The sequence below is a fragment of the Megachile rotundata genome, chromosome 2 (assembly GCF_050947335.1).
Source record: "Megachile rotundata isolate GNS110a chromosome 2, iyMegRotu1, whole genome shotgun sequence".
In the NCBI taxonomy this organism is placed as follows: Eukaryota; Metazoa; Arthropoda; class Insecta; order Hymenoptera; family Megachilidae; genus Megachile; species Megachile rotundata.
The window spans coordinates 14,890,942-14,912,813 of record NC_134984.1 but is presented as its reverse complement, the minus strand read 5'-3'; the positions used below and the strand labels follow the sequence as shown (position 1 = coordinate 14,912,813).

General features: G+C 28.8%; 5 protein-coding genes across 9 annotated transcripts; 2 read left to right on the top strand and 3 right to left on the bottom strand.

Annotated features, from left to right (window-relative positions):
• Positions 1–19: 19 nt before the first annotated feature.
• Positions 20–3,283, top strand: LOC100882548 (uncharacterized). The gene is made up of 4 exons (XM_012280076.2): positions 20–338; positions 421–2,610; positions 2,681–2,821; positions 2,902–3,283. The coding sequence occupies exons 1-4, from the start codon at positions 170–172 to the stop codon at positions 2,952–2,954; spliced, it is 2,553 nt and encodes an 850-aa protein (XP_012135466.2). The 5' UTR covers positions 20–169; the 3' UTR covers positions 2,955–3,283.
• Positions 3,269–8,537, bottom strand: LOC100879665 (uncharacterized). Of its 2 annotated transcripts, XM_076541140.1 has the most exons (4): positions 8,225–8,537; positions 6,917–8,131; positions 5,325–5,668; positions 3,269–5,127 (listed from the first exon to the last, which is right to left on the bottom strand). In XM_076541140.1, the coding sequence occupies exons 2-4, from the start codon at positions 7,699–7,701 to the stop codon at positions 4,565–4,567; spliced, it is 1,692 nt and encodes a 563-aa protein (XP_076397255.1). In that variant the 5' UTR covers positions 7,702–8,131; positions 8,225–8,537; the 3' UTR covers positions 3,269–4,564. The 2 variants fall into 2 exon arrangements, with proteins under 2 accessions (XP_076397255.1, XP_003701039.2); XM_003700991.3 differs by having other exon boundaries at positions 6,917–8,382.
• Positions 8,538–9,211: 674 nt separating this feature from the next.
• On the bottom strand, positions 9,212–12,193 carry LOC100879554 (serine/arginine-rich splicing factor 7). 2 transcript variants are annotated; one of them, XR_013040928.1, is made up of 4 exons: positions 11,809–12,193; positions 11,133–11,512; positions 10,547–10,795; positions 9,747–9,886 (listed from the first exon to the last, which is right to left on the bottom strand). XR_013040928.1 is itself a non-coding variant. In XM_003700990.3 (3 exons), exons 1-3 carry the CDS (start codon positions 11,815–11,817, stop codon positions 9,655–9,657), a joined length of 621 nt encoding a protein of 206 aa, XP_003701038.1. In that variant the 5' UTR covers positions 11,818–12,188; the 3' UTR covers positions 9,212–9,654. The 2 variants fall into 2 exon arrangements, 1 of the variants encoding a protein (XP_003701038.1); XM_003700990.3 differs by lacking the exon at positions 10,547–10,795 and having other exon boundaries at positions 9,212–9,886; positions 11,809–12,188.
• A 312-nt stretch (positions 12,194–12,505) lies between these two features.
• Nnp-1 (Ribosomal RNA processing protein 1 homolog Nnp-1) lies at positions 12,506–15,886 on the top strand. Of its 2 annotated transcripts, XM_012280080.2 has the most exons (8): positions 12,506–13,312; positions 13,409–13,632; positions 13,819–13,989; positions 14,059–14,241; positions 14,343–14,623; positions 14,707–15,203; positions 15,291–15,463; positions 15,575–15,886. In XM_012280080.2, the coding sequence occupies exons 1-8, from the start codon at positions 13,075–13,077 to the stop codon at positions 15,806–15,808; spliced, it is 2,001 nt and encodes a 666-aa protein (XP_012135470.1). In that variant the 5' UTR covers positions 12,506–13,074; the 3' UTR covers positions 15,809–15,886. The 2 variants fall into 2 exon arrangements, with proteins under 2 accessions (XP_012135470.1, XP_003701037.1); XM_003700989.3 differs by having other exon boundaries at positions 12,507–13,312; positions 14,707–15,463.
• Positions 15,887–17,492: 1,606 nt separating this feature from the next.
• LOC100882434 (lysocardiolipin acyltransferase 1) lies at positions 17,493–21,050 on the bottom strand. Of its 2 annotated transcripts, none has more exons than XM_076541167.1 (5): positions 20,767–21,050; positions 20,385–20,446; positions 19,933–20,140; positions 19,121–19,687; positions 17,493–19,012 (listed from the first exon to the last, which is right to left on the bottom strand). In XM_076541167.1, exons 2-5 carry the CDS (start codon positions 20,385–20,387, stop codon positions 18,843–18,845), a joined length of 948 nt encoding a protein of 315 aa, XP_076397282.1. In that variant the 5' UTR covers positions 20,388–20,446; positions 20,767–21,050; the 3' UTR covers positions 17,493–18,842. The 2 variants fall into 2 exon arrangements, with proteins under 2 accessions (XP_076397282.1, XP_003701063.1); XM_003701015.3 differs by having other exon boundaries at positions 20,258–20,446; positions 20,767–21,049.
• Positions 21,051–21,872: the final 822 nt, after the last annotated feature.

The following is a 21,872-nucleotide window of genomic DNA, read 5'->3' as shown; positions in this document are numbered from 1 at the left end:
CATTCAAACACGTATTTCTATAAAATCAGAATTCTTATACCGTTCTTGCCGCCATTGGTAACACTGCTATTTTTGCTATTTGAAACTTGAAGCAGTGTGTTGTGTAGGAAAGGCAACGGACTATTTTAATCAAGCCGCTAAATTTGTGTATACACACATTTTGAATAAAATGTCAGCTTTCAAGCAACAATATAAGGCGAAAAGGTTTGGTTTTGGAGACACGAAGAAGACTCGACTTCTTCGGAGTGAAATAAACGTAGAATCACGTAAAAAGCAAAGAGCTAAAATTTTCAATGAAAACAGAAATATTCCAGCTCTTACTGATAGTCCAAAGAATAGTATGTACACAAGGTTTTTTATATAGACATAATATATCACTTGTTACATTTACAAAATGTCACTGTTATAATTTATTTTCAGAAGTGCAATCATCCTCTGTAAACACAGATCGTCTCACTAGATTAAGGAAATGGAAACTGGAACGCGATCGACGAAAAAAAGTGGAAACAGTTAAAAAAAGACCACCTTTTATTGTTGGAGTTGTTCGTCATAAAATTTATTCTCCAATGAGTGATAATCAAATCATTAAAGCAAACATAACTCGTAAAAAACAGTTTGGTCAAACTACACCAGTAACATCTGTAACTCCACTAAAAAGGGTAACAAGAGCAACACAAAAAAGGTTATTGACTAAAACACTTGCAAAAGAAACAACAAAGCGTTTAAATAAAGAAAGAAAATCTATAACTAAAGGACAAAAATTAAAAAAAAGACAGGAGCAATCTTTTGCACCTATAGATTATAAGTTTAAAGCTCCAGCAGGGTTGCCCCATATACCATTATTTGGTAGAGTAGTTTTAGAAAGTATGTCGCCTGCCACAATCAGTGGATTCTTAGCATCATCTTCAAAGATGTCAAGAACAGGTAGAAAAAGTATTGGTAATCAATTAAAGATAGAAAACAATAGTGTACATAATACTACTGTTACAAAAACACCTTCTTCAGTGAAGAAGAATTTGTCTATATCACAGTCAAAGGATGCTCCAAATGAATCAGCCTCCTCTTCATCACATGTAATTTCTACTAGTAGGAAAAGTAATACTAGAAAGGGACAGCAGCTAAAACATGAACTGAATCTTAGTCAGGTACAAAACGATGATTTTTCCAAAAAGGATATTTCAGTTAAAGACAAAGAATTGACTGCCCAGCATTTCCAGCTTCTTTTAAATAAAGAAATAGATAGATTAAGTCAGCTATGTAAAAAATGGTCAGATATTAAAAATGATGCTACAACAACTGAAGATGGGCAATATGAAATTAATCAAGCTATTGGACAAACAAATTTGTTAATGAACAAAAAGTTTCAAAGATTTAGCAAACTGATTACTGATTGTGAATCAGGGAAGGGTGAAATGTTGGTCACGTGTAAAGATTTGCAAGGATTTTGGGATATGATGTATATGGAAATAAATAATTGCGACACGAGATTTGAAAAGTTAGAGAAACTTCGTTCGCGAAATTGGGTGGAAGAACAGTCCCCTCTCCCTAAGAACATGCCTCTCAATAAAAAGAGAACTACAACAAGGAAAAAAACTGTGCCTACAAAACCAAGTTCAATTAGAGCATTTCTGGCTGAACGAAAAAAGTACATTACGCGGCAAGAAAGGAATAGCTACAACACAAGACAATCTGTAAGCAAAAATGATTCGACTGTAAAAGCTAAAGCAAGAAGATCTTCTATGTTTCTGGAATCTAAATTACGTACACCTGTTAGTCAAAAAAAAACGAGAGCAAGTCTATTACAAAAAGCACTTTCATCTGCAAAATCAAAAAGCATCCGAAGTCCGTTAACTATCATGAAAGTAAGCAAAATGTGTAAAACACCAGATGTTCAATTAGATAATACAATATCACACAGGTCTTATAAAAAATCAGATAAAAGTATATTGAAACAATTAAAAAATTCATTCGATATAAAACCTTCTGAATCATCAGCGAGCAAAATTAATTTTAAGCCAGATGAAGTAAAAATAAATGCAGGAAAGAAATTGAACTTTACTGAGAATAATTTTGAAGAGTGTAAAGATGACAAAAAGCAAAATTTTGTAGATAAAAGGGTCAAAGTATCACCCCTAAAAACGCAAGCTGGTATTTCATTAAATCATTCAGGTTCAAATAATAGTTTAAAAAGCCGGAATATTGTGGATGAAAATAACAAACAATCTGATAAAAATATGGTATTGTATGTCAGTTTGACACAGCTCGAGAAAAGTGTAGAGCATACAGGCATAAGTAGCCTAAAACAAAAATGGCAGAAACGTAGTTCTGTAGATGAGAAAGAAAGTGCAAGTAAAGATACTGAAAACATAAAAATTTTAAGGAATAGAATTATTACTTCGGCAGATACACCAAAGCTTGACAGATCTTCCAGGAAATTATCCATTAATGTTCAAGAAACAAAACGTAAAGAAAATAAAAGTCCTAAGAAAACAAGAAGATCTGCTAAAGTTGAAGATACAGAAGAAAAGAATTTATGGGAATCTGTAAATAAAATGTCTTTAAACGAAAGTACTGATAAACGAAAATCTCGTCGAAGCGTAAAATTTTCTGGTATTAGCAATTTCTTATAAGTTAACAACGTTGTTTATTAGCATATTCTTCAACATATGTTTTATTACAGAAAGGAATTATACTGGCGGTATTTTAAGTAAACCGACACTTCCGATGACTCCTTACATTAGGCGAAGTAAAGGGAAATCTCTTGACAAAAAGAAAAGTTTAACAACTGAGGATCTTATATCCTGGGAGACTCCACAGCAACGTAATTATTTTCATTCAGTTTTTTATTCATATTTCATATTTACTCTACGAATACTATATATATATATTATTTTATTTCAGCGCCAAAACGTGTCAGAAAATCACGAAGTAAAAAAATAGAATCACTAATTTAAATTTTTAATTATTGACTATAATGTGTGTATGTAGTAGGTAAAAAAAAATTGTAAATACTAATGAATTTGTGTGCATGTCTTTGTACTCTGATTCATTAGTATAGAAATAAGAATATGTATTGTTTTCATTCCAAATGGTTTTGGAAGTGAAAATACTCTCCTTTATAAAATGGTGAATTTTTATGTCACCGTGAAAATTTACAAACCCGTACAAGACTTCGGTAAAAAATCTAGTTCAGAGTTAAGAGGTGACTTCGATAATCTACAATTCAACGATGGAGAATGACAAGTACGTAAATTTAATAAAACAAAGCTTAAGTTGATAATAATCTTTTATTTTTTCGTATATTTCGTTATCACACAGTCTTCAAAAGGCACTTCTATCCACAGCCAAAAATCATGGCATTTATCTAATTTTAATTACTTCTGTTCTAGTTCGAATTATTTGAATACTAGACAGTATTGAGCAATAAAAATGTACTATTAATTATAATTCGATAACAAGGAATTATATATGTACATATGAATTACAATGTTTTATAATACGTTTATGTATACAGAGCGTTCCATCAACTTTATCTATCTGGAATATCAATGTTGTTTTAAATAATAAATGAAAAAGTTACTTTGAAATATTTTGGAAAATTTTGTAATCTTTAAAAATATTACTGAAACTATATTATGTATTTCTTTATACTGTTCAACTTTGATACGTAACATTTTCATTTATTATTTAAAATAACAACGACATTTTAGATAAATCAGTTGGTGGAACATCCTATATAAGCATGAATTGTACTTCAATATATTTTTTTTAATATTCCAAAATCATCGTCTGATTTCACTATTTTTCAACAATTTTAATAAACTTCTTTGTGAACATATAAAATGATTGAATTTTATATTTTACAAATATTCTATAAAATTCACTAAATTTATCATAGACAACTTATGCAACTTTCTAATTTAACATATTTTACTATTTAAAGTAGTAATGAAAGAATATTTCTAATCATGTAAAACGATAACAAATTTAAAGTTAATCTTCTGTTTGTCGTTACAAAAATAAGCACCACAGAAATTTAAATGTTAACAATGATTCAAAACTTTTCAGTATCTGCTTTATATAACACAGTAGATATTAATTATATAACTATCAAAATAATCGACTTCTCATTCAATTTAACTAAATCTTAATCCTATGAAAAATTAATAAAAAAACCTGTAATGAAATTCGATTAGTTTTGTTGTGAAATTAGTCACACTGCCCAACACGTATTTTAATTTGCGTTAGTTAATAAATTCTTGTAAATTTGAAGAAAAAAATAAGAGTTAAACGTTCTTACAGAAAATGGCCGTAGATCCTTCCAAATGAAATGATAAAATTTTTACAATGTTTTTAAATATTTAAACACCGAAATGTTTAAACAATTTTTAAAGCGAACTAGACACATTGTCTAGTTCATTCATTTATTTTGAAAGTTAAAAGTATTCGTAATTACTGTATGAAAATCTGCAAGAATGGCTTACTTATTGCAGAATGTAAAAAGAAGTTAAAATCTGTTGCAAGGTACAATCTATTCAATGAAAAGTAATAAAAAAGAAAATAATCAAGCTGCGAGTTGCCGACGTCTGGTCAATTCATGATCTATTAAAACTGAGATATCAGGGTGACGATGAAGAATCGTTGTACAATAATTAACCGTTTGACTCGGATCTGCGCCTGCTTTTAACAACAGTCTTACCGCATTAACAAAACCACTTTCCGCGGCTACCTGAAGTGCAGTCAACCCTTCTGCGTTCAGTTTCTCTAATTGTGCAAGTGGTGACGTAACTAATAAAGAAACGGTTTGATGGAAACCTCTCGCAGAAGCTAGATGTAACGGTGTATTACCACCGGCATCTTGTATACTAGGATCTTCCCCGTGCTCCAGCAATTTCGCAACGACGTCGGCATAATTTTTTCTAGAGGCAATGTGCAACGGAGTTTCACCATAACGTGACATTATACCAGTCGGTGTATGAGGTATTAGTAAAAACGCAGTGTTTAAAGCACCGCACTCAAGGCACTCGTGCAAAGGAGTTTCTCCTCGATCGTTCTTCAACGAGGGATCGGCGCCAGCAGCCAACAAAGTTTCAATTAAGGATTCAATTTCTGTTCTGTGGTTGTTATCTGTAAGAAAATGGATACATTTCATTAGGATATAAATTAAAAAATTTCCAAGATATACTTGATAATGTATAATTTGAGACATATTATTAAAGTGTCCTTAAATGGTCAATATTATTGTATAATATTCAGTATTAACATGACACTAGGAACATTCTTAGTGAAACTAGGGAATCTGGTCCATTAAATTGCGTATATACCGAAGATAGTAGAAGACGCTAAAATATGAAGCGCGCTACGTCCTTGATGATCCTTCGCGTTTACAGGACCTGCGTGTGCTAATAAATCAAGAGTTTTCAATGCTGCTTCAAAGTTATGGTGTAAATTCTTGATTCCTTGAGCATGAGCTAATTGTCGAGTTAATACGTGTAAAGCGGTCAGACCACCGCCAGCTTCTTTAACGCCCGATGGACAGCCATATTTTAGAAGTTCTCCCACGAATTGTAATACATTTCCTGGTCCTCCGTTCAAGATCACTCTGTGAAGTGCTGTTTCACCTCGAGGGGAACGTACAGCTGGATCACATCCGTTTGCAAGTAGTAAGCTACAAATAAAAAATTTTATATTATTAATTTTTATTCTTTACTTTTATTCGAATTTTTTATTGATAAAAAATTATATTGGAACTATTTCTTTAATTTTATTGAATCAAAATAACAGAGTATCTAAATTTTACTAGTTATTTTATAAAATAAAAAAAAAATAAGTATCTTTTTTGACTCCTTCCCTAATGATTATTTTCTATGCTTTATTTAATTAAGAAAGGAATGTTACAGTGATTTTGGAGAAAGTTTCTAATATTTTATATGCGCCACCCTGTAGATTATAAAATGAAGATTTTATATTATTCTTGCGAAAGAAATACATGTGTAATGTACGTATAATTAAAGTTTCCCGGTAAAATTTTTTTAGTACATTCGTAAAATAAGATTTTAAAACTTCGAGAACAGCGCAACTCTTTCAAACATCTGGTAACAGTATGGTATAGTATAACGTGTAAGCAAAAACGTTTTCACGAATATTCAGCAACTTCCACGGTAAAATTCTTGAGAATGATTCACTACGGGTAACACTACGCGAAATGATTTCGATGTTTGGATATTTTTTACGACGTCAGCAGATTCCCCGCTAGAATTTAAGGAACAGAATTAGAATCAAGTAAAATCGATAAAATTAGATTGTTCGACTTATTCTGCAAAATATTTGAATTTTTATTAAATAAATAAATCGTGTATGTACATAGAAATAATAATTTTTTAATAATTTTAATATGTACATAGTAATAATTTTTATGACTTCAAATAAAAAATTGTAAATCTGATTTTATATATTAAAATATATTTTAATTATTATATAAAATATATTTTGTACGCTTTTTATATTATTTTACATTATTAAATATTTTTTATATCATAATGGATATCGTTCTAATACAAGACCACTCAAATTTATTTTCAAAAACTACTCTTTCGCTTATCACTCTATTCGCTTATTTTTCCAAAGTTTTGAAAAACCAAAAGTTTACAAAAATTCTAAAGAGACAAAGTCCCATTTTCAAAAACAATTTTCCTACTACTTTATAGTATATGATAAATAACAAAGAGATAGAATAAATAAACATCTTTTACTATTTAAAAATTTTGTGTATCTTAATATTATACCGCAGCCCACCAGTGGATCCGAAACCCTTCGAGAATTTTTGCTATTTCGTTAAAATAAATGTAAATATATTAAATAAGAAAGCATGAAGTTTCCTAGTAAGAATATATGATATAACGCTAAAATTTCTTACCTAAGGACAGGCAAACAATGATTTGTAGCGGCCACTAGCAGGGGTGGATCACCTGAAACATTCCAATCCGGTTCGTCCAGGTTTTGTACGGAGTCACTTGCAAGAAGCGCCGCGATGCACTTGGCGTTCCCTGCACGTACAGCTTCGTGAAAATTCAGTTCACTTTCCAAATCATACGTTTCCTCAAGATCATTTTGAAAACCTACATCCTCCAATGACCCACCACGATTCTCAAGATTATCGGAAAAATTGCTCGTTTCCGTGAGAATGCTTTCCACAGAATTTTCTAGTTCTTGTAATTTGAAACTATCGTTTCCACGTGTTCTCGACATTGCATCTGGAGAGTCACACTCGACGAGGAAAGCTTCAACTTTCGTCGATACGGTGAAATTAGAAATCGACTTTGATGCACTCGAGTCACAATCTTTCGGCACTTCGTTTTCGATTTCGTTCGTGTTTGCGATCGCATCTTGATTATCGGTATCTTCGCTCTTTTCGAAAAGTTCACAATTCTCGAAAGATTTCTTGTCTTCCACGGTATCCTGATCTTTCGGTTCGACAGACTCCGATGCATCGACCGTCACGCAAAGCGAAGATCTTCCCTGATTAGTAGAAATTTCTTGATCCTGGCCACCTGTTGCAATCTTTATCATTTCTGCAGAAGTAATTTCGACGTTTTCTTCGGGCGTCGCTTGCTCTCTCTTGCCGTTCAGTGTTTTATTAATTACAGTGCCAGTTTCTACGTTTTGTTCCTGGGTAGAATCGTTCGTGTAAGCAGCAGTCATCGTGACGATTGTCGCTCGCCTTTTAATTGAACCTGATTCCCCGAGTAATTGGCTTGACGCTTTTTAACAGAAGGATAGCTTCACACCGTGATCTACTTTACTAAAATCATTGCTATTTTCTTTTTGTTTCTCGTTATTTCTGCCGTTCTCATTGCTTTCTCGACGTACTACGATTTTCAGGCATACAATCGAGATATCAATGAATACAAATGATGAATGTTGTATAAATATTAAGTGTAAGAACGACTCATAAAACAGACCGTTGAATCACAAATACGTGACTGAAAACCAAATGAGTGCTTACGAAGCGTTGCTACGGATCTCTATGCTTCCCCTCTCCTTCTTTTCAAGTTCCCCACCCTTACTCCTTACCCCACTTCTTCAAACCCTCCAGCGGTGCATCCAAGGAATTTTCCGCGGATCGGATACCCTAGAAAGGGAATTTAATATTTATTTGCATTTTAAATAATACATATCTTTATTTTCACGGATTTTCGAAGGCAGTCTTATAATTGTAACATACCTCTACATTCCACTATTTTATAAATTGTATTCTTCTAAAGAAAATTATTCTCTCGTTGTCGCTTTAACATAAGCTTGATTTTTTAAACATGCAGAATGTACTACTTAGCATTTCAATTTTTTTTTTCAAATTACTCTTTACAACAAGTATTACAATGCCTTGTAGATACAATAAAGTCTCCCCTATTTAAATATAATTCTTCTAGAAGAATGATAATCATATTCTTAATATTCGTGATGAAAAATCAAACGAATTACTTTCACACCAACAGGAATAAATCAAACGAAACATCGAAACCAACATCACATTTAACTCATGTTTTATAATTCTTTATTCGATAAAAAAAAAAATGAAAAATTATATTATGTTGAGCTCTTTAATAGTTGTAAAGAAATATTTTTCGTTAAAGCAGTCTTACGCATACATCAATGTACTTATATAGTGGTAAATAAAAAAAATAATAATAATACGTGCTGGTTCGAGAAGAAAGATATGGCTTCTTTAACGTATTTCATGTATAATAATGCTTATAAAAATATTCTAAGTAACTTACAATGCTTCTCAATTTGTCACGAAAGATCGTATGAACAAGAAATTACATACATCACTAGGTATTCTTTTCTTTTTTTCGCCGATCCCTTGACTGTATCTCTTTACCCCACTTCTTAATCCTCCTTACCTCTCTACGATCCGACGTAACATATAGGTGTTGGTTCTTAGGAATTCAAGCATTCCTTGCGTATGTAACATACCCTTATACACATACACCGCATAATTCGTTTAGTTATTGAAGTGATGTACATACATATATTACATTTGAAAGTTACGAATTCTTGAATATATGTACAATTATCAAGATAAAAAATACTGTTAGATTCGATAATTGGAATGTTATAATTGTTTTTATACTGAACACAATATTTTTTATAGAAAATTCTAACTTTGAAAAGAAATACATCTTTCCTACATAGAAAAAAAAAATAAAAATTAATTTCCAGCATAAAATGTTTAAACCTTGTGTCCTTACATTTTATACAATTTTAATAGTTTTACATATTATTTTAACAAAAGAATGGTTCTTGAAGTAAAAGTCAGGTACTTCTAGTATAGGAAGTACCAGTCCATCAAGAGCACATGTACAATATATTAAAGGAATAATTTCAACCACTATTATTGTAAACATTTCTTGCAAGATTCGCGAAAATAAACATTAAAGTAAATGCTTTATAAATACTTTGTAAATGCTTAAGGTGTGTATTAATGCTTTAATTTTTGAGTAATTATTAACAATAATATGAATACATTAAGTGACATACTTTAAATGCATATACGTTTCAAAGGATTAAATGGAATTACGTTTAAAACATTATAATCGAGAAACAAATGGTTAGCAACGTAAAAACCTTTTTTTTTAAAGAATACACACCGTCTTATTTGCTGCGAGATCTAGAAACAGATTTAGATCTACTTCTGCGCGGACTATTATCTTTGGAATCAGATTTCCGTTTATTACGACGTTTTTCTTTGACATAGCCGCTTCTACTATGAGAACGGCTACGGGACGAAGATCTTGAATGCTTACTTCTTGATCTTGACCGAGAACGTGAACGAGACCGTGATCTTGATTGTGATTTTGACCGTGAATAAGACCTGGAGTAAGATCTAAAATAAATAGTGTATTAAAATGATGATTGTATTATAACGATCTGTAATATTAAATTTTTTTACGTTATTTTAAGTATTGATTCGTTTATGTTAATTACATTATATGAAATTTCTTATTTCGTATTTTTGTCATAAACGTAGCATAAAATATATTCTGTATGATTTAGTAAATTATTGGGCTTGCAAAAATTGTGACAAGTACTCAGGAAAAATGTAAATATATAATTTATTTCATGTTCACATAAAAATAGTAAACGTGAAAATGGATGTATATAATCTTTTTGTTTTTATTAACTTGTTATACTAATTTTCAGGCTTCAATTGCTTAAATGTCAATATTTTGTACACTTTTTACAATTTATATACAATATAAAAAATCAATTACGTTTATTCTTTTCTAATATCATTTGAATATTTTGTCTTTGTACTCTTTAGGCATATTTTTAAAGCAATCAGTTACAGAATATATAACAATAATACCAGGAAAGAGGAACAGATGAGCAGTTATGCAGATGAAGGAACACTAATGTCAGATGTTATGGACGAAGAGTGGCTAGATGAGATGGCTCAAAGTTAGTTTCTCAGTGACCACTAGATCTATCATAATATTTAGGTAGAAACAGTGACACTAAAAAAAGAAAAAAACACCAGAAATACCATTAGTACTGATGTTCAAAAACTTTCAGTTCAAGATGATGTTAATAGTCATTAGAATTGTAGTTCGCAGAACTAGCCACTCCATCGGCCAAGTTTCCCCCTGTTGCTCGCAGAATTCAGAAAGTAACCCATGGTATATGGGGTTCTATGCTGTAACTATGCAGTGTCACAAAGAGAACCCAAGGTGAATCTCACGAGAATCTCAGTAGCAACACATTTCTCGTGTGTATGCCTGTGCAGCTGCATCTCCTATAAAAATGGGCAGTATTACATCAGTATCAATATCGATACTGTAACTTGTACTATCTGTTATTATAAAATACTATTACATATTACAAACATTTTATTTTGTATATATAATTTCAAAGAGACAATTTCCATTAATTATTCAAAAGTGTATTATTAAACACTTGTTTAGAATATATTTAAATCTGAACTTTATAAAGAAGTTATTATTCTGAATCAATTTCATTGTACATTTAAGCATTCTTAAACAAAATTATGTATCATATATTTCTTGCTTACTTGTCTGATATTCTTTGCATGCCATAAAGATTTATGTTAAATAAATATTCTTTATACTTACCTCTTTTTACGAATATTTCTAAGACGTTGACAATTTCTAGCATAGTGACCTTTTTCGCCACATTCGTAACATCTATCTTCTGGATGAAATAATCTTCCAATACCTCTTCTGAAATATCCTCTGTCTCTCAATCTTCTACCATTGGATGGTTCTACACGGGCTCGTCTTCCACATATAATTCTTCCATCAAGTCCTCTTATTGCATCTTCTGCATCTCTAGCATCTTCAAATTCAACAAAAGCAAATCCAGGAGGATTTCTAGCTACCCACACATTTCTTAAAGATCCATAATAAGAGAAAGCATCTTCCAATTCTTCTTTTGTAGCACTACTTCCTAAATCTCCTACATAGACTTTACAATCTGATGGATATCGTGGCATCTAAAAGAAACATATTTAAGTAACACAACATGAAGAATATTAATGAATACAAATCATTTGTAATAGTTCTTTAATTCAGTTTTTGAATAATTTTGCTTTTTCTATACAATTATAAAATTTTTTACTTAACCGCATTATATGAATAATTATACAATCATAATGTATGATAAAAGATTTAGAAATACATAAAAAATAATAAGAAAATTCTAAAAATATATATAGAACATATTTTCTGTATTGTAACAAACTATTTTAATTCTTTTTAATGATACACAAAAGCGTAAACAAAATTATACCTTATTCATCGTTGTTTAATTTATTGAACATAAGCGTACAACGATATTATTTATGGAATATTTATACAATATTTCATTCTGAGAAAAAATGCGCGTCAGGTGCATAAATTTTCTCCATTTAGATATCTCGTCAAAATGTAGAAGAGATTCTTAAGTCCAGTTTCTAGCTGATTGAAAATATAAATAAAATTTTGTGTACAATATTTCAGCAAGTATATGTAATCGTATAAGACGAATACAATTGGAAAATTATTTATATGTAATGTTCTTTTTCTAATTTAAAAGCAAGTTAATATATTTAATCAAACATATACACATAAAGTATATAACATTTTAACGATTACTATTGACATGATCCTTGTCACGAAAGAATGTCTTTTCAAAGAACAAGTTTTCGTTCATTCTGCGCAGGCTACCTCTGATTGGTTCTACATGCTTCGTAACCCTAGGTAACGCGCAGGCGCTTTTATGGCATTTATAAAACCAAGTATATATACCCGGTGATTTTACATTTAGTATTACTCTCTCGTACATGAATGCATGTACCTTTTTGTCCGCCATCTATATTACCATAAAGTAGGAATCATGTAATAGACTAGTTCACCTGCTTTTAATGAACAGATTTCTGAACTTAGTCGAGATGCGCAAAAATAATTACATTTTGTGGTTGGGTCAGTAAGTTTTTACCACAGCCGTATACAGAATGAGTCTCCCGCTAGAAGACAAAAAAACAAGTGCTGCCAAAAGTACCTTTGACATAAAATAATGTTGACCTTCTATATTGTGGTCATGGATACGTTTATCAGTATTTTCTGTGTGTTTTCCAACTAGAAAATTACTGAGTAATACACGAAATATACATATTGAATAGCTCTTATCAGATAATTTGTAGAGCGTGTAGAGAACAGACCACAAGATATATTCGCTGACGTCACGAATGTTGTAAAGGCGCTTGCGTGTTGCTCATGGTTACCAAATGCGCCTTAACCAATCCGATTTAACATGCGCAGAATGTATAAAAACTCGTTGGTGATGGTTATCTCTCGTTGAACGAATGATAAAACTGAAACGCTCCGTGCTAGCTTCCGTAACAGCACGATGCAGCTTGAGTTTATGTTATTAATGAAAGTAATGCATTTTGAAATGTTTAATATTGAAATACATTAGTTATGTATGAACACAAATATAAATTATAAATAGACACTTTTAAATTGTACTTTGATAAGTATTTATATATTACATAAAAAAGGTTTATTATTCTTGCGAATGGCGGTTAAAAGAGCACATCGGTATGCACGTGCATTATTGCGAAAACCAGTGCAACAAACACAACAGAATAAAGAACAGAAACAAGGGTCTTCGAATGTAAAAGATAAAAAAGTAGGTATCATTATCCAAGAAATTAAATTTGTTCGCTTGTTATCAAGCAACGATAAAAAGGTTCGAGATAGAGTACTCAAAAATTTAAGAAAATGGTTGACAGTTCGATCGCAAAGTTCTTTTGGTAAGTTTAATTTTAATATTGATTCAAAATCAAGCATTAAATTTGTTCTGTTCGTATGCATATAATTATTTACTATGATGAATATTTTTTTTGTAGCATTTACAAAATTAAACTTTATGCGATTATGGAAAGGTTTATTCTATTGTATGTGGATGTCAGATAAACCATTAATTCAGGAAGAATTAGCAGAATCTCTTAGCAAATTGGTGCATTGTTTCAGTGCTAAAGATGTAGTATTATTATATACTACGTGTGCTTTAGAAACATTAGGCACAGAATGGTTTGGTATAGACCAGTATAGGTTAGATAAATTTTCTATGGTAAATATAAGAAAATTTTATTTTAATTAAAGTAATTTAAAAAAATGACAACTTTTGATACAAGACTATATATTCTAAATTGTTATTCTACATTGTCAATTTACTGTTACATGGACAGACATTGTCCTTTTAGCATTACTATGATTTCTACTATATCCAGTATATTGAAATCTTTTATTTTTATAGTTGGTTAGAAGAATAATTCGTCAAACTTTTCAAGTATGTAAGAATCAGTTGTGGGATATGGAATGGATAAAAAGTATTTCTGGTATCTTTGAAAATCTTTTGTCAAATTCAAAAATATGTATTGGTTTTAAAATGCATTTAATAGAGGTGTTCTTCGAAGAACTTGCAAAGGTATATCATTTAAATATAATAAGTTAATAAACATTTACTGATATTAATTCCAAAAATGTAATTTTGTAGATTAGCGAAGGAAACATATCAGAAGATGTAGTCACAGAATTCATAAAATCATTTGTTATGTACTTTGTAGTCATGGACGATGCAAGACAGATTAAACATGTCATGAAACATATTTTTAGATATTTAATTTTTCAATCAGATACTGGCATGGACTATATGGAAAAATTTCAAGCTTGGAAAGCTGTGAGTGTTAAAAAATTAAAATTGAATTTACTTTAATAACATATGAAGTACATCACAGGTAACTGATAAGTGATAAAAATATATTATTATTTTATTTATAGGCAGGATTTCCTACTGGTTCAATAGATGTTATGGATAAAATTGAAGTATCTGATGAAGAAAGAGAAGATGATGATGATATTGTAGAAAAAGAGGAGTCGTCTGAAAATCAAATTCAATCTAATACAAAAAAGCCTTTAGATCCAAGAGCTGGTAGAGTAGATGTTGAACTACCACAAATACCTTTTAATCCCAAAAAGATTGCTGAATTATTATCCCAGTATAAATTTCATCCTTCATCGACAGCAAACTCGCGTAGGCAATTGCGGCGTCTAATAAACGAGTAGGCATTATTTGTGTAAAAAATGGAAGGCTATTAATGATATAAGAAATGACACATTTTTTTTAATAATATATACTTTATAGATTTACAGAATTATCAGAAGGTAAAATGCCAGTGGGGGTAAAGGAAATAGTTCTTCCTGAAGTAAAAAAGAAAGATACAGATACAAAATTAGCTGCAAAACGTTTGATAGAATTTGAACAAGAATTATATTCTGATAAGGTTCCAAAATTTAAGAGGAAACGCAATGAACAACTCCTACAAGATGAAATAGATAAATCTGACGAAGAAGAATTAGAAAATATGAACACTGAAGATTGTACTACAGAAACAAATGGTGAAATTGTAAAAAAGAAGAGGAAGGTAGACTCTAAAATAAGTAATACTAATAATTTAACACATAAAGGTGCACAAGTATCAAATGAAGATGATCTTGATTTAAAGAATGCAAAATCTAATGGAACAGAGGTGATTAAAAAAAGTAATAATTGGAAATCAAAGAAAGAATTGCCACCTGTCGTTAAGAATACTAATAAATGTAAAAAGGTAAAATCAAAAGGAAATAAAACAACTGGTACAGGTATTTTAAATATTGTTACACCAGTTAAAAGGAAAAAATTAACAAAGTTTACAATTAGTGACAAGTGGGATGTTTCTGATAATATAGATTCATCTACACAATCGCCAATAAGTAATGATACTAAAGAATCACATACAAGAGTTGTTGAAAAATTAATTACAAATGATGTAAATGATATACGTACTGGAAAAAGTAATATATTGAACAAACAACCAATGTGGTTAGTACCTGTATTAAAAAAATTAGAACTTGAAACAAATGTAAGTTGATTTTATTTATTTTATTTATGTATGAATGTCCACATATATATCATATATATTGGTTTGTTAAAACTAATTAAATTTATTTTCTAACATTTTTTTTCCTTATAGAAAACACCAACCTTGAAGACGCAACATAAAATAAATACCAATTCAAGTTCTAAAAAACGAGTAAAAATTGCTCTTCAACGCAATACTGCTCAACATACATCTGAATATATGTTGCAAGTTCAAAAAAGTCCAGGTATACCATTTGATGCTAATAGAAAACCAAGTGCAGGAGTATTAAAAGCAAGTCCTATGTCAAGCCCCATTAATCCATTTTATAAAAGGCAGGTTATTTAAAATATCTGGTAACATAAACAGTGAATAATATAACTATTTGTGACTAAAGTAAATAAATAAAACAAATTACAAAACAAATGCTTTTTCTTATACTGTTTGATGAATTGGTGTACTTTTATCCTAATGTTATATACAAACTGAAAATTATACATTCGATGTATTTTATATTTAATTACTTAAATCAGTAAATAAATAACTTAGTAAAAGGCGACGTCTAATTTCTTGTATATTTTAAATAATAGTAGCAATAATAATAATAATAATAAATATTAAATATTTAATGTTTTTACACTTACAATTCTAAGTAAACAATTACAAATGATAATACAAGTGTACAGTATTATTTTATTTACGTATTATTTATTTACATAATTCAGTGCTAACTTCATACACATACAACAATAAAATTTTATATTTATGACTATATGAAATACAATCAGAAACATATATACATAATTTTTATATTATTTTGTTTCCGTTATTTTTGGTAAAGATAGATAATAAAGCCTAAATTTTTAATTTTGGATAACAAAAATATTTAAATGTATGTTAAAAGTAGTATAGACTAGAACAAAAATAACTAAATTAAAATATATTTCGCTGAGGAAACTTAACTGTAATTTAAGAGACTATAGTACTTAACATAATATTTACAAGTTATCAATATTTAAGTCAGACAAATAGCAATAAATTATTAAATATAATTTCGTCTATTAAAATAAATATAATGTAATGTGTCCTATTATTTATACAAGTAGTAATTTTTATGAGAAATGTTACAATATTAATATAATGAGTGTTTCATTAACTGCATTACACGTAATTAGCTTTTACATTACACAGCAAACAAAGAATATAATTTATGAACAATCTTTTTTTAATCTTACAACAGCAAAGTTTTTTCATTATTTCACTGAGTGATGCAAATAAAACTATTAATATCAAAACTATTACATCAATATCAGTTTAATAATTAAAATCTGGAAATGTTATCAGCAAACATTTCTTAAAATACATTTTCAAAATTACTATTCTTCTAATATTTCTGAATAACATTCATAAATGTAGATGAATACAATTATCTTTTTGGCACATGAATTCACTTTTACTTACATTTAGAACTTTCCTACTGCTATAGAAAAATAGAGCTTTACCTACTATTACAATGAAACATTTAAAATTTATATCCTGTGTTATACATTTCATTCAAATACATTCATTACATTTTTTATTTCGGGATTAGTCTTATTACATGAATAGTGAAATTTGTTTTTGAAATTTTGTTTCGTTCAGCAAGTAAACTAAAACTGTTATATTGTATGTTATTAAAATGCATTTGAATAATTTTTTAAGGAAGTGCATAACTATCTCATACCTCGAATTTTAAGATTTTTCAAGATTTAGAAACTTTTCACATTGGTAATTTTATTAAGACACATATATACATTTGTGCTTTGGAATATGAGATAATGAGGCACTGCATTCATTGTTAGCTAGGTTGATTTCAATTTTTTTTAAAGATGCAGAAAGAATATTTCTGACAGACATATCAAACGTTTCATAAAACTGTAGAAGTCAAAAACTAACTTTATTTGAAAACTGCTATACAGATTATTAATAGTAAGCAAAATCTCTTCCTCAAAAATTCATTGAAGTTCACTTCATCTCATAAAAGTCTAAAGAAACAGTCATTCAAGATGTTAGTATAATACATTTACAAAGTTTAAAAATTACTGTAAAAATATATTTAATGCAAAACTGATTGTTTCTTTGTATTAAATCAATATTTTTTAGTTAATCACCACATTTCTGTTCTCTCTATTGTTGACATCTAATATTTATGCACTAATTATTTTAACACATAATTTCATGCATGAACATCATGTATTTCGAAGTTACAGAAAAATGTTTTCAGAATTGAAAGATCTTAGTTTTATATATTCAATAATATTGCACATGTTAGTGATATAGAATTTGTAATATTTCTGAAAGGGATTTTTGACCCATAAAAGTTTAGGAAGCCCTCTAGTTTAGAATTTTTAGTTCATTGCATTTCTTCCATATAAAATATTAAATAAACAATAATAATATAATATATATGCTATTTTTACTTGTAATACATATTACACGAGAAAACTAAACTCAGTTACTAAATTATATTATGTATAAATACATTATTTAAAATTGTAGCTATCATTAAATGTACATACATACATACATATACATATATATATATATATATATATATATATATATATATATTCCTAAAATTATATAAATTGCTGTAATTCTGAAAAAATGTTTCTGTAATTTGAAACTGCATCATATAAGTATTAATACTGAATACATATATGTATTATCCCATTATATATAAGTTAATAAAATATCTTTGGTTAAAAAATTTGTCAACTAATTTCAACCCCCTATAGTTCACAATACATGGAATGTATTAATATGTAAATTAAACTGTATTATTAAAAAAAGATATAATAAATTGATATTGTCAAGAAATATCACAAAGTAGGAAATCACAAAAATTATTTTCATAATTTTTTGTACAATACAAAACGCTTTTATAACTGATGTATTTTACTCTAACTAGAATTTCAAAATGTGTAGTGTATATATTACGTATTTAATCAGATAATCTACAGAGGGTTAAGTTTTACTATAACATTTCAATAACTTCACTATAACTTTTCCAGTTCCATTATTTCTCAGTTTGTACATTATATTAATACCTTCCTTTTTATAATTTTAAAATAGTATCATTATTATTTTACAAAATGTAAGTACTTCAGTCAATATTGAAAAACAATCTGTTTTTACATTGATCAAATTTATAGTAAATTTATCAAGATTTTATAAACAGGTATTCCTACATATATGATATAATGTATGTATATGACTCAAATTATGTTTAATATCACCGAAAATTTCTAGTAATATAGCAGTTATTGTAATATCACACAAACAAATAAATGCTATGATCTGATAAAGAAACTTACTCACATTAAATACTGCTTTTGGAAGTTTAGTAACTACATATCTTACTTAATAAATGTGTTTTCCAACGCCAATACCATCCTATTTCAAGTTGACTAAAACCAGTAGTGAAAAATGATAGCGCAACAAAGAAAGTTGAATAAATCAGTGCCCATAATTGAAATAATGGTGAAAATATAAGTAAAATTATTGCAGCACCTGAAACAAAAATAATATCATAAATCTAACATTTCTACAAAATAAATAGTACCAAGCAATTTTGGCAATTCATTAAGATAAATATATAAAAGGATATCAAAATTTTACCTGTTAAAATACTCCAGAAACCAAATGCAATTTGTAAAGGAAGCAGTCTTGTTAGTGGCCAAACTTCAGCAGAAAAAGTCTTTTCCTCATAAAATCGTTTCAAAACTTTCTCCTTATCAGACCACCTTTCTTCTAACCATTGTCTTAGTGTCAAATCTTGTGTTGGCATATCTGATGATGGTATTCGTTTAATATTAAAATGTACCTCATTTGGTAATTTACCTTTGATCAAATCTAATTCGGATTGAGGAATATAATCTGGATATGCGATCGTTAAATCATAAATAGCGTCAAGGTAGTTTGCTTGTTGAAGGTGTTGAACCAAATAACTAAATCCTGTTGTTTTTGGATGAAGCGTAAAAGAATACTGTGGTAGGTCATGCTGCAAAGCATATCTATCCGATTTTTCTTTGCTAGTTTTAGTCAAATCGGTACCTTCCGGAAATATAAGTAACTGAGACCGTCTATCTAAAGCTACTAAGTAATCCAAAGTACGTGATAGACGACTTTGATCCTCTTCCCAATGACGAGTTATATAAAGGAAACCATTCATCTGCATTATCCATCCTGTTATACAATAATTCTTTTATATGCTACATACTGTTTAATAAGTGTTTTTTATCAATAAAATAAGAATAAAAGATAGCAGTATTTGTACTTTGGCATTTAAAAATGTATTAACACTATTTCAGACTCTGTCAGCAATATAAAGTTAGTTGTTATTATCAAATATAACACTTTGGAATCACGTATGATCTTTACAACTAAAATCTGTAGTATATTTTTTATTATTGTTAATAGCAACAGTTTACCTGGGCCTGGAATGTGTCGTATAGGATCCTTTAAAACAAATTTCAATCTATGGGTTGCTATACTGGGTAAACAAGCCTGATACATTGCAGCCCATAAGAAATTCCAATCTACTCGTGTCCTGTGGTTCATAACAAGTATAGCAGATTCATTTGGAGATATATGATCTCCCGATACAAAAATTTTTACACCAAATACTTTTAAAAGAGCCTAAAACATTTTAAAAATAATGATATAATTTACATATTATAAAATTAAATATATAGAATAAATTTATTGATAAAAAAATAAGATGAAATTTATTTTACTGTACTATATTTTACTAACTGTAGAATAAAGTTCCCAACAGGAAAACAAACGATCACCACATTTTCGAAATTTTGGAGGACTAAAGAATAACAGTGGTAACATAGGACAAGCAATAAATAAAAAACCAGCTACTACACTGCCATACCATAGCGCACAGTATAAAGTTCCACGTATAAGTCCACGCATCTTAAACTGTGTCTTAAATATCTATGGGAAAATATAATAAAATACTTATTTATATATATCACATGTAAATATACTTATAAAAATTAAAAATATTCTTATTAAAATATATCTGTCATAAATTTATATCTTTATTATTGAACTATAATAAAAGAATTACAAAAATAAATTATTTTTCATTAATAGTAAACTAAAATAATTCATATACCTTTGAATTTATAAATAAATCTTTAAATCTATTTGCAAGTAATTTGCATTTAAAAGACAATATAAATAAATACAAGAATATGTTTATTAAAATTTATACAAACTAAAATATAATTGTTTTAAATAGTAGAACTTACTTGATCATGTGTATGTTCTGAATGAACCACTTTTTTCAAGTATTCAATGTTAACTAACTCTTTCTCAAATGTTTTCTCTGGCTTCCCTTCTATCTTACTAGAGGGGCTTCTCTATACTTTACCCCTTTCACCCCCATTCTCCACCCAATGCCTACAGAGTTCTGGGATGCTGTGTTGGACCATTATTGATCTGCTAAAACAAGGGAAATGTTCATAATTCTCTATAAAGCTTCAGTTTTTCCCCTATAATTTTTTCTGTAAGTTATTATGTTAAAAAAACAGAAGTAATATCTTTATAAAAAAGATATAAGCATACATGTATCACAGAAAGAAATTTATTATTTTAAAAAATTGTATTAGTTGTGGAAGATTATGTTAAAAAAAATTAAGTAATAACAAAAATTTTTAATACTAGTTTTGTATTTAAATTTTTCTAATACAGTCAGAATGGTATTAATGAAAATATTGTAAAATAGCTAACAAAAAATTTTGTATGTACTTATATAATGCAGTTTATTATTCATCATTATATTCTTTGTGTATTTTGAGCATAACAGAGCAATATTTAACTAATATTACACCAGCTGCTATGAATTATATAAATACATTGTACAAACATTAACAAAGGTCAATTTTAATTATAACTCTAACAGATTCATTACACGAAGAATATTTTTAATGGAATGTTCAGTGAAAAATATTCAAGAGTCTAAGTATTTAAATTCTCTTTTCATAGAAGTTACTGCAATTTAACTATATAAAACTGTATTATTTTATGTATTATATATACGTATTACTTAGAAAATGTGTATAGTAAATATCAACAGTAATAAATTCTACAAATCGTTTTTGAGAAAATTAAAAATTCAATAGCCTCAATATATATACGTATGTATACATATACATATATATTGTATAATGTTATTTACTAACTTATACAAATAAAGTACATTTTCCTAACCATTTACAAAATTTTGTACCACTAATATGTACTTCCTTATATAAATGTTTACAAATTACATTTTTTCACAGAACTTTAATTAAAGTAAAATGTTCGTAGTACTTGTTATAGTAGATAAAGTATTTTTCATACTTTTATAGTACTT

What these genes read in the sequence shown, in the direction of transcription:
- LOC100882548 (XM_012280076.2), top strand. Translation starts at nt 170, where the DNA reads ATGTCAGCTTTCAAGCAACAATATAAGGCGAAAAGGTTTGGTTTTGGA. An exon ending in TACTGATAGTCCAAAGAATA is followed by an intron (nt 339 to 420) that starts GTATGTACACAA and finishes ATTTATTTTCAG; the next exon opens with AAGTGCAATCATCCTCTGTA. An exon ending in CTGGGAGACTCCACAGCAAC is followed by an intron (nt 2,822 to 2,901) that starts GTAATTATTTTC and finishes ATTTTATTTCAG; the next exon opens with CGCCAAAACGTGTCAGAAAA.
- LOC100879665 (XM_076541140.1), bottom strand. Translation starts at nt 7,701, where the DNA reads ATGACTGCTGCTTACACGAACGATTCTACCCAGGAACAAAACGTAGAA. An exon ending in CATTGTTTGCCTGTCCTTAG is followed by an intron (nt 5,669 to 6,916) that starts GTAAGAAATTTT and finishes TTTTATTTGTAG; the next exon opens with CTTACTACTTGCAAACGGAT. An exon ending in AGCGTCTTCTACTATCTTCG is followed by an intron (nt 5,128 to 5,324) that starts GTATATACGCAA and finishes ATTTTCTTACAG; the next exon opens with ATAACAACCACAGAACAGAA.
- LOC100879554 (XM_003700990.3), bottom strand. An exon ending in AGAAATATTCGTAAAAAGAG is followed by an intron (nt 9,887 to 11,132) that starts GTAAGTATAAAG and finishes TATTTATTTTAG; the next exon opens with ATCTTACTCCAGGTCTTATT.
- Nnp-1 (XM_003700989.3), top strand. Translation starts at nt 13,075, where the DNA reads ATGGCGGTTAAAAGAGCACATCGGTATGCACGTGCATTATTGCGAAAA. An exon ending in TCTTCGAAGAACTTGCAAAG is followed by an intron (nt 13,990 to 14,058) that starts GTATATCATTTA and finishes GTAATTTTGTAG; the next exon opens with ATTAGCGAAGGAAACATATC. An exon ending in AATTAGAACTTGAAACAAAT is followed by an intron (nt 15,464 to 15,574) that starts GTAAGTTGATTT and finishes TTTTCCTTATAG; the next exon opens with AAAACACCAACCTTGAAGAC.
- LOC100882434 (XM_003701015.3), bottom strand. Translation starts at nt 20,425, where the DNA reads ATGCGTGGACTTATACGTGGAACTTTATACTGTGCGCTATGGTATGGC. An exon ending in GTTGGGAACTTTATTCTACA is followed by an intron (nt 20,141 to 20,257) that starts GTTAGTAAAATA and finishes AAAATGTTTTAG; the next exon opens with GCTCTTTTAAAAGTATTTGG. An exon ending in TTTCTGGAGTATTTTAACAG is followed by an intron (nt 19,013 to 19,120) that starts GTAAAATTTTGA and finishes TTTTTGTTTCAG; the next exon opens with GTGCTGCAATAATTTTACTT.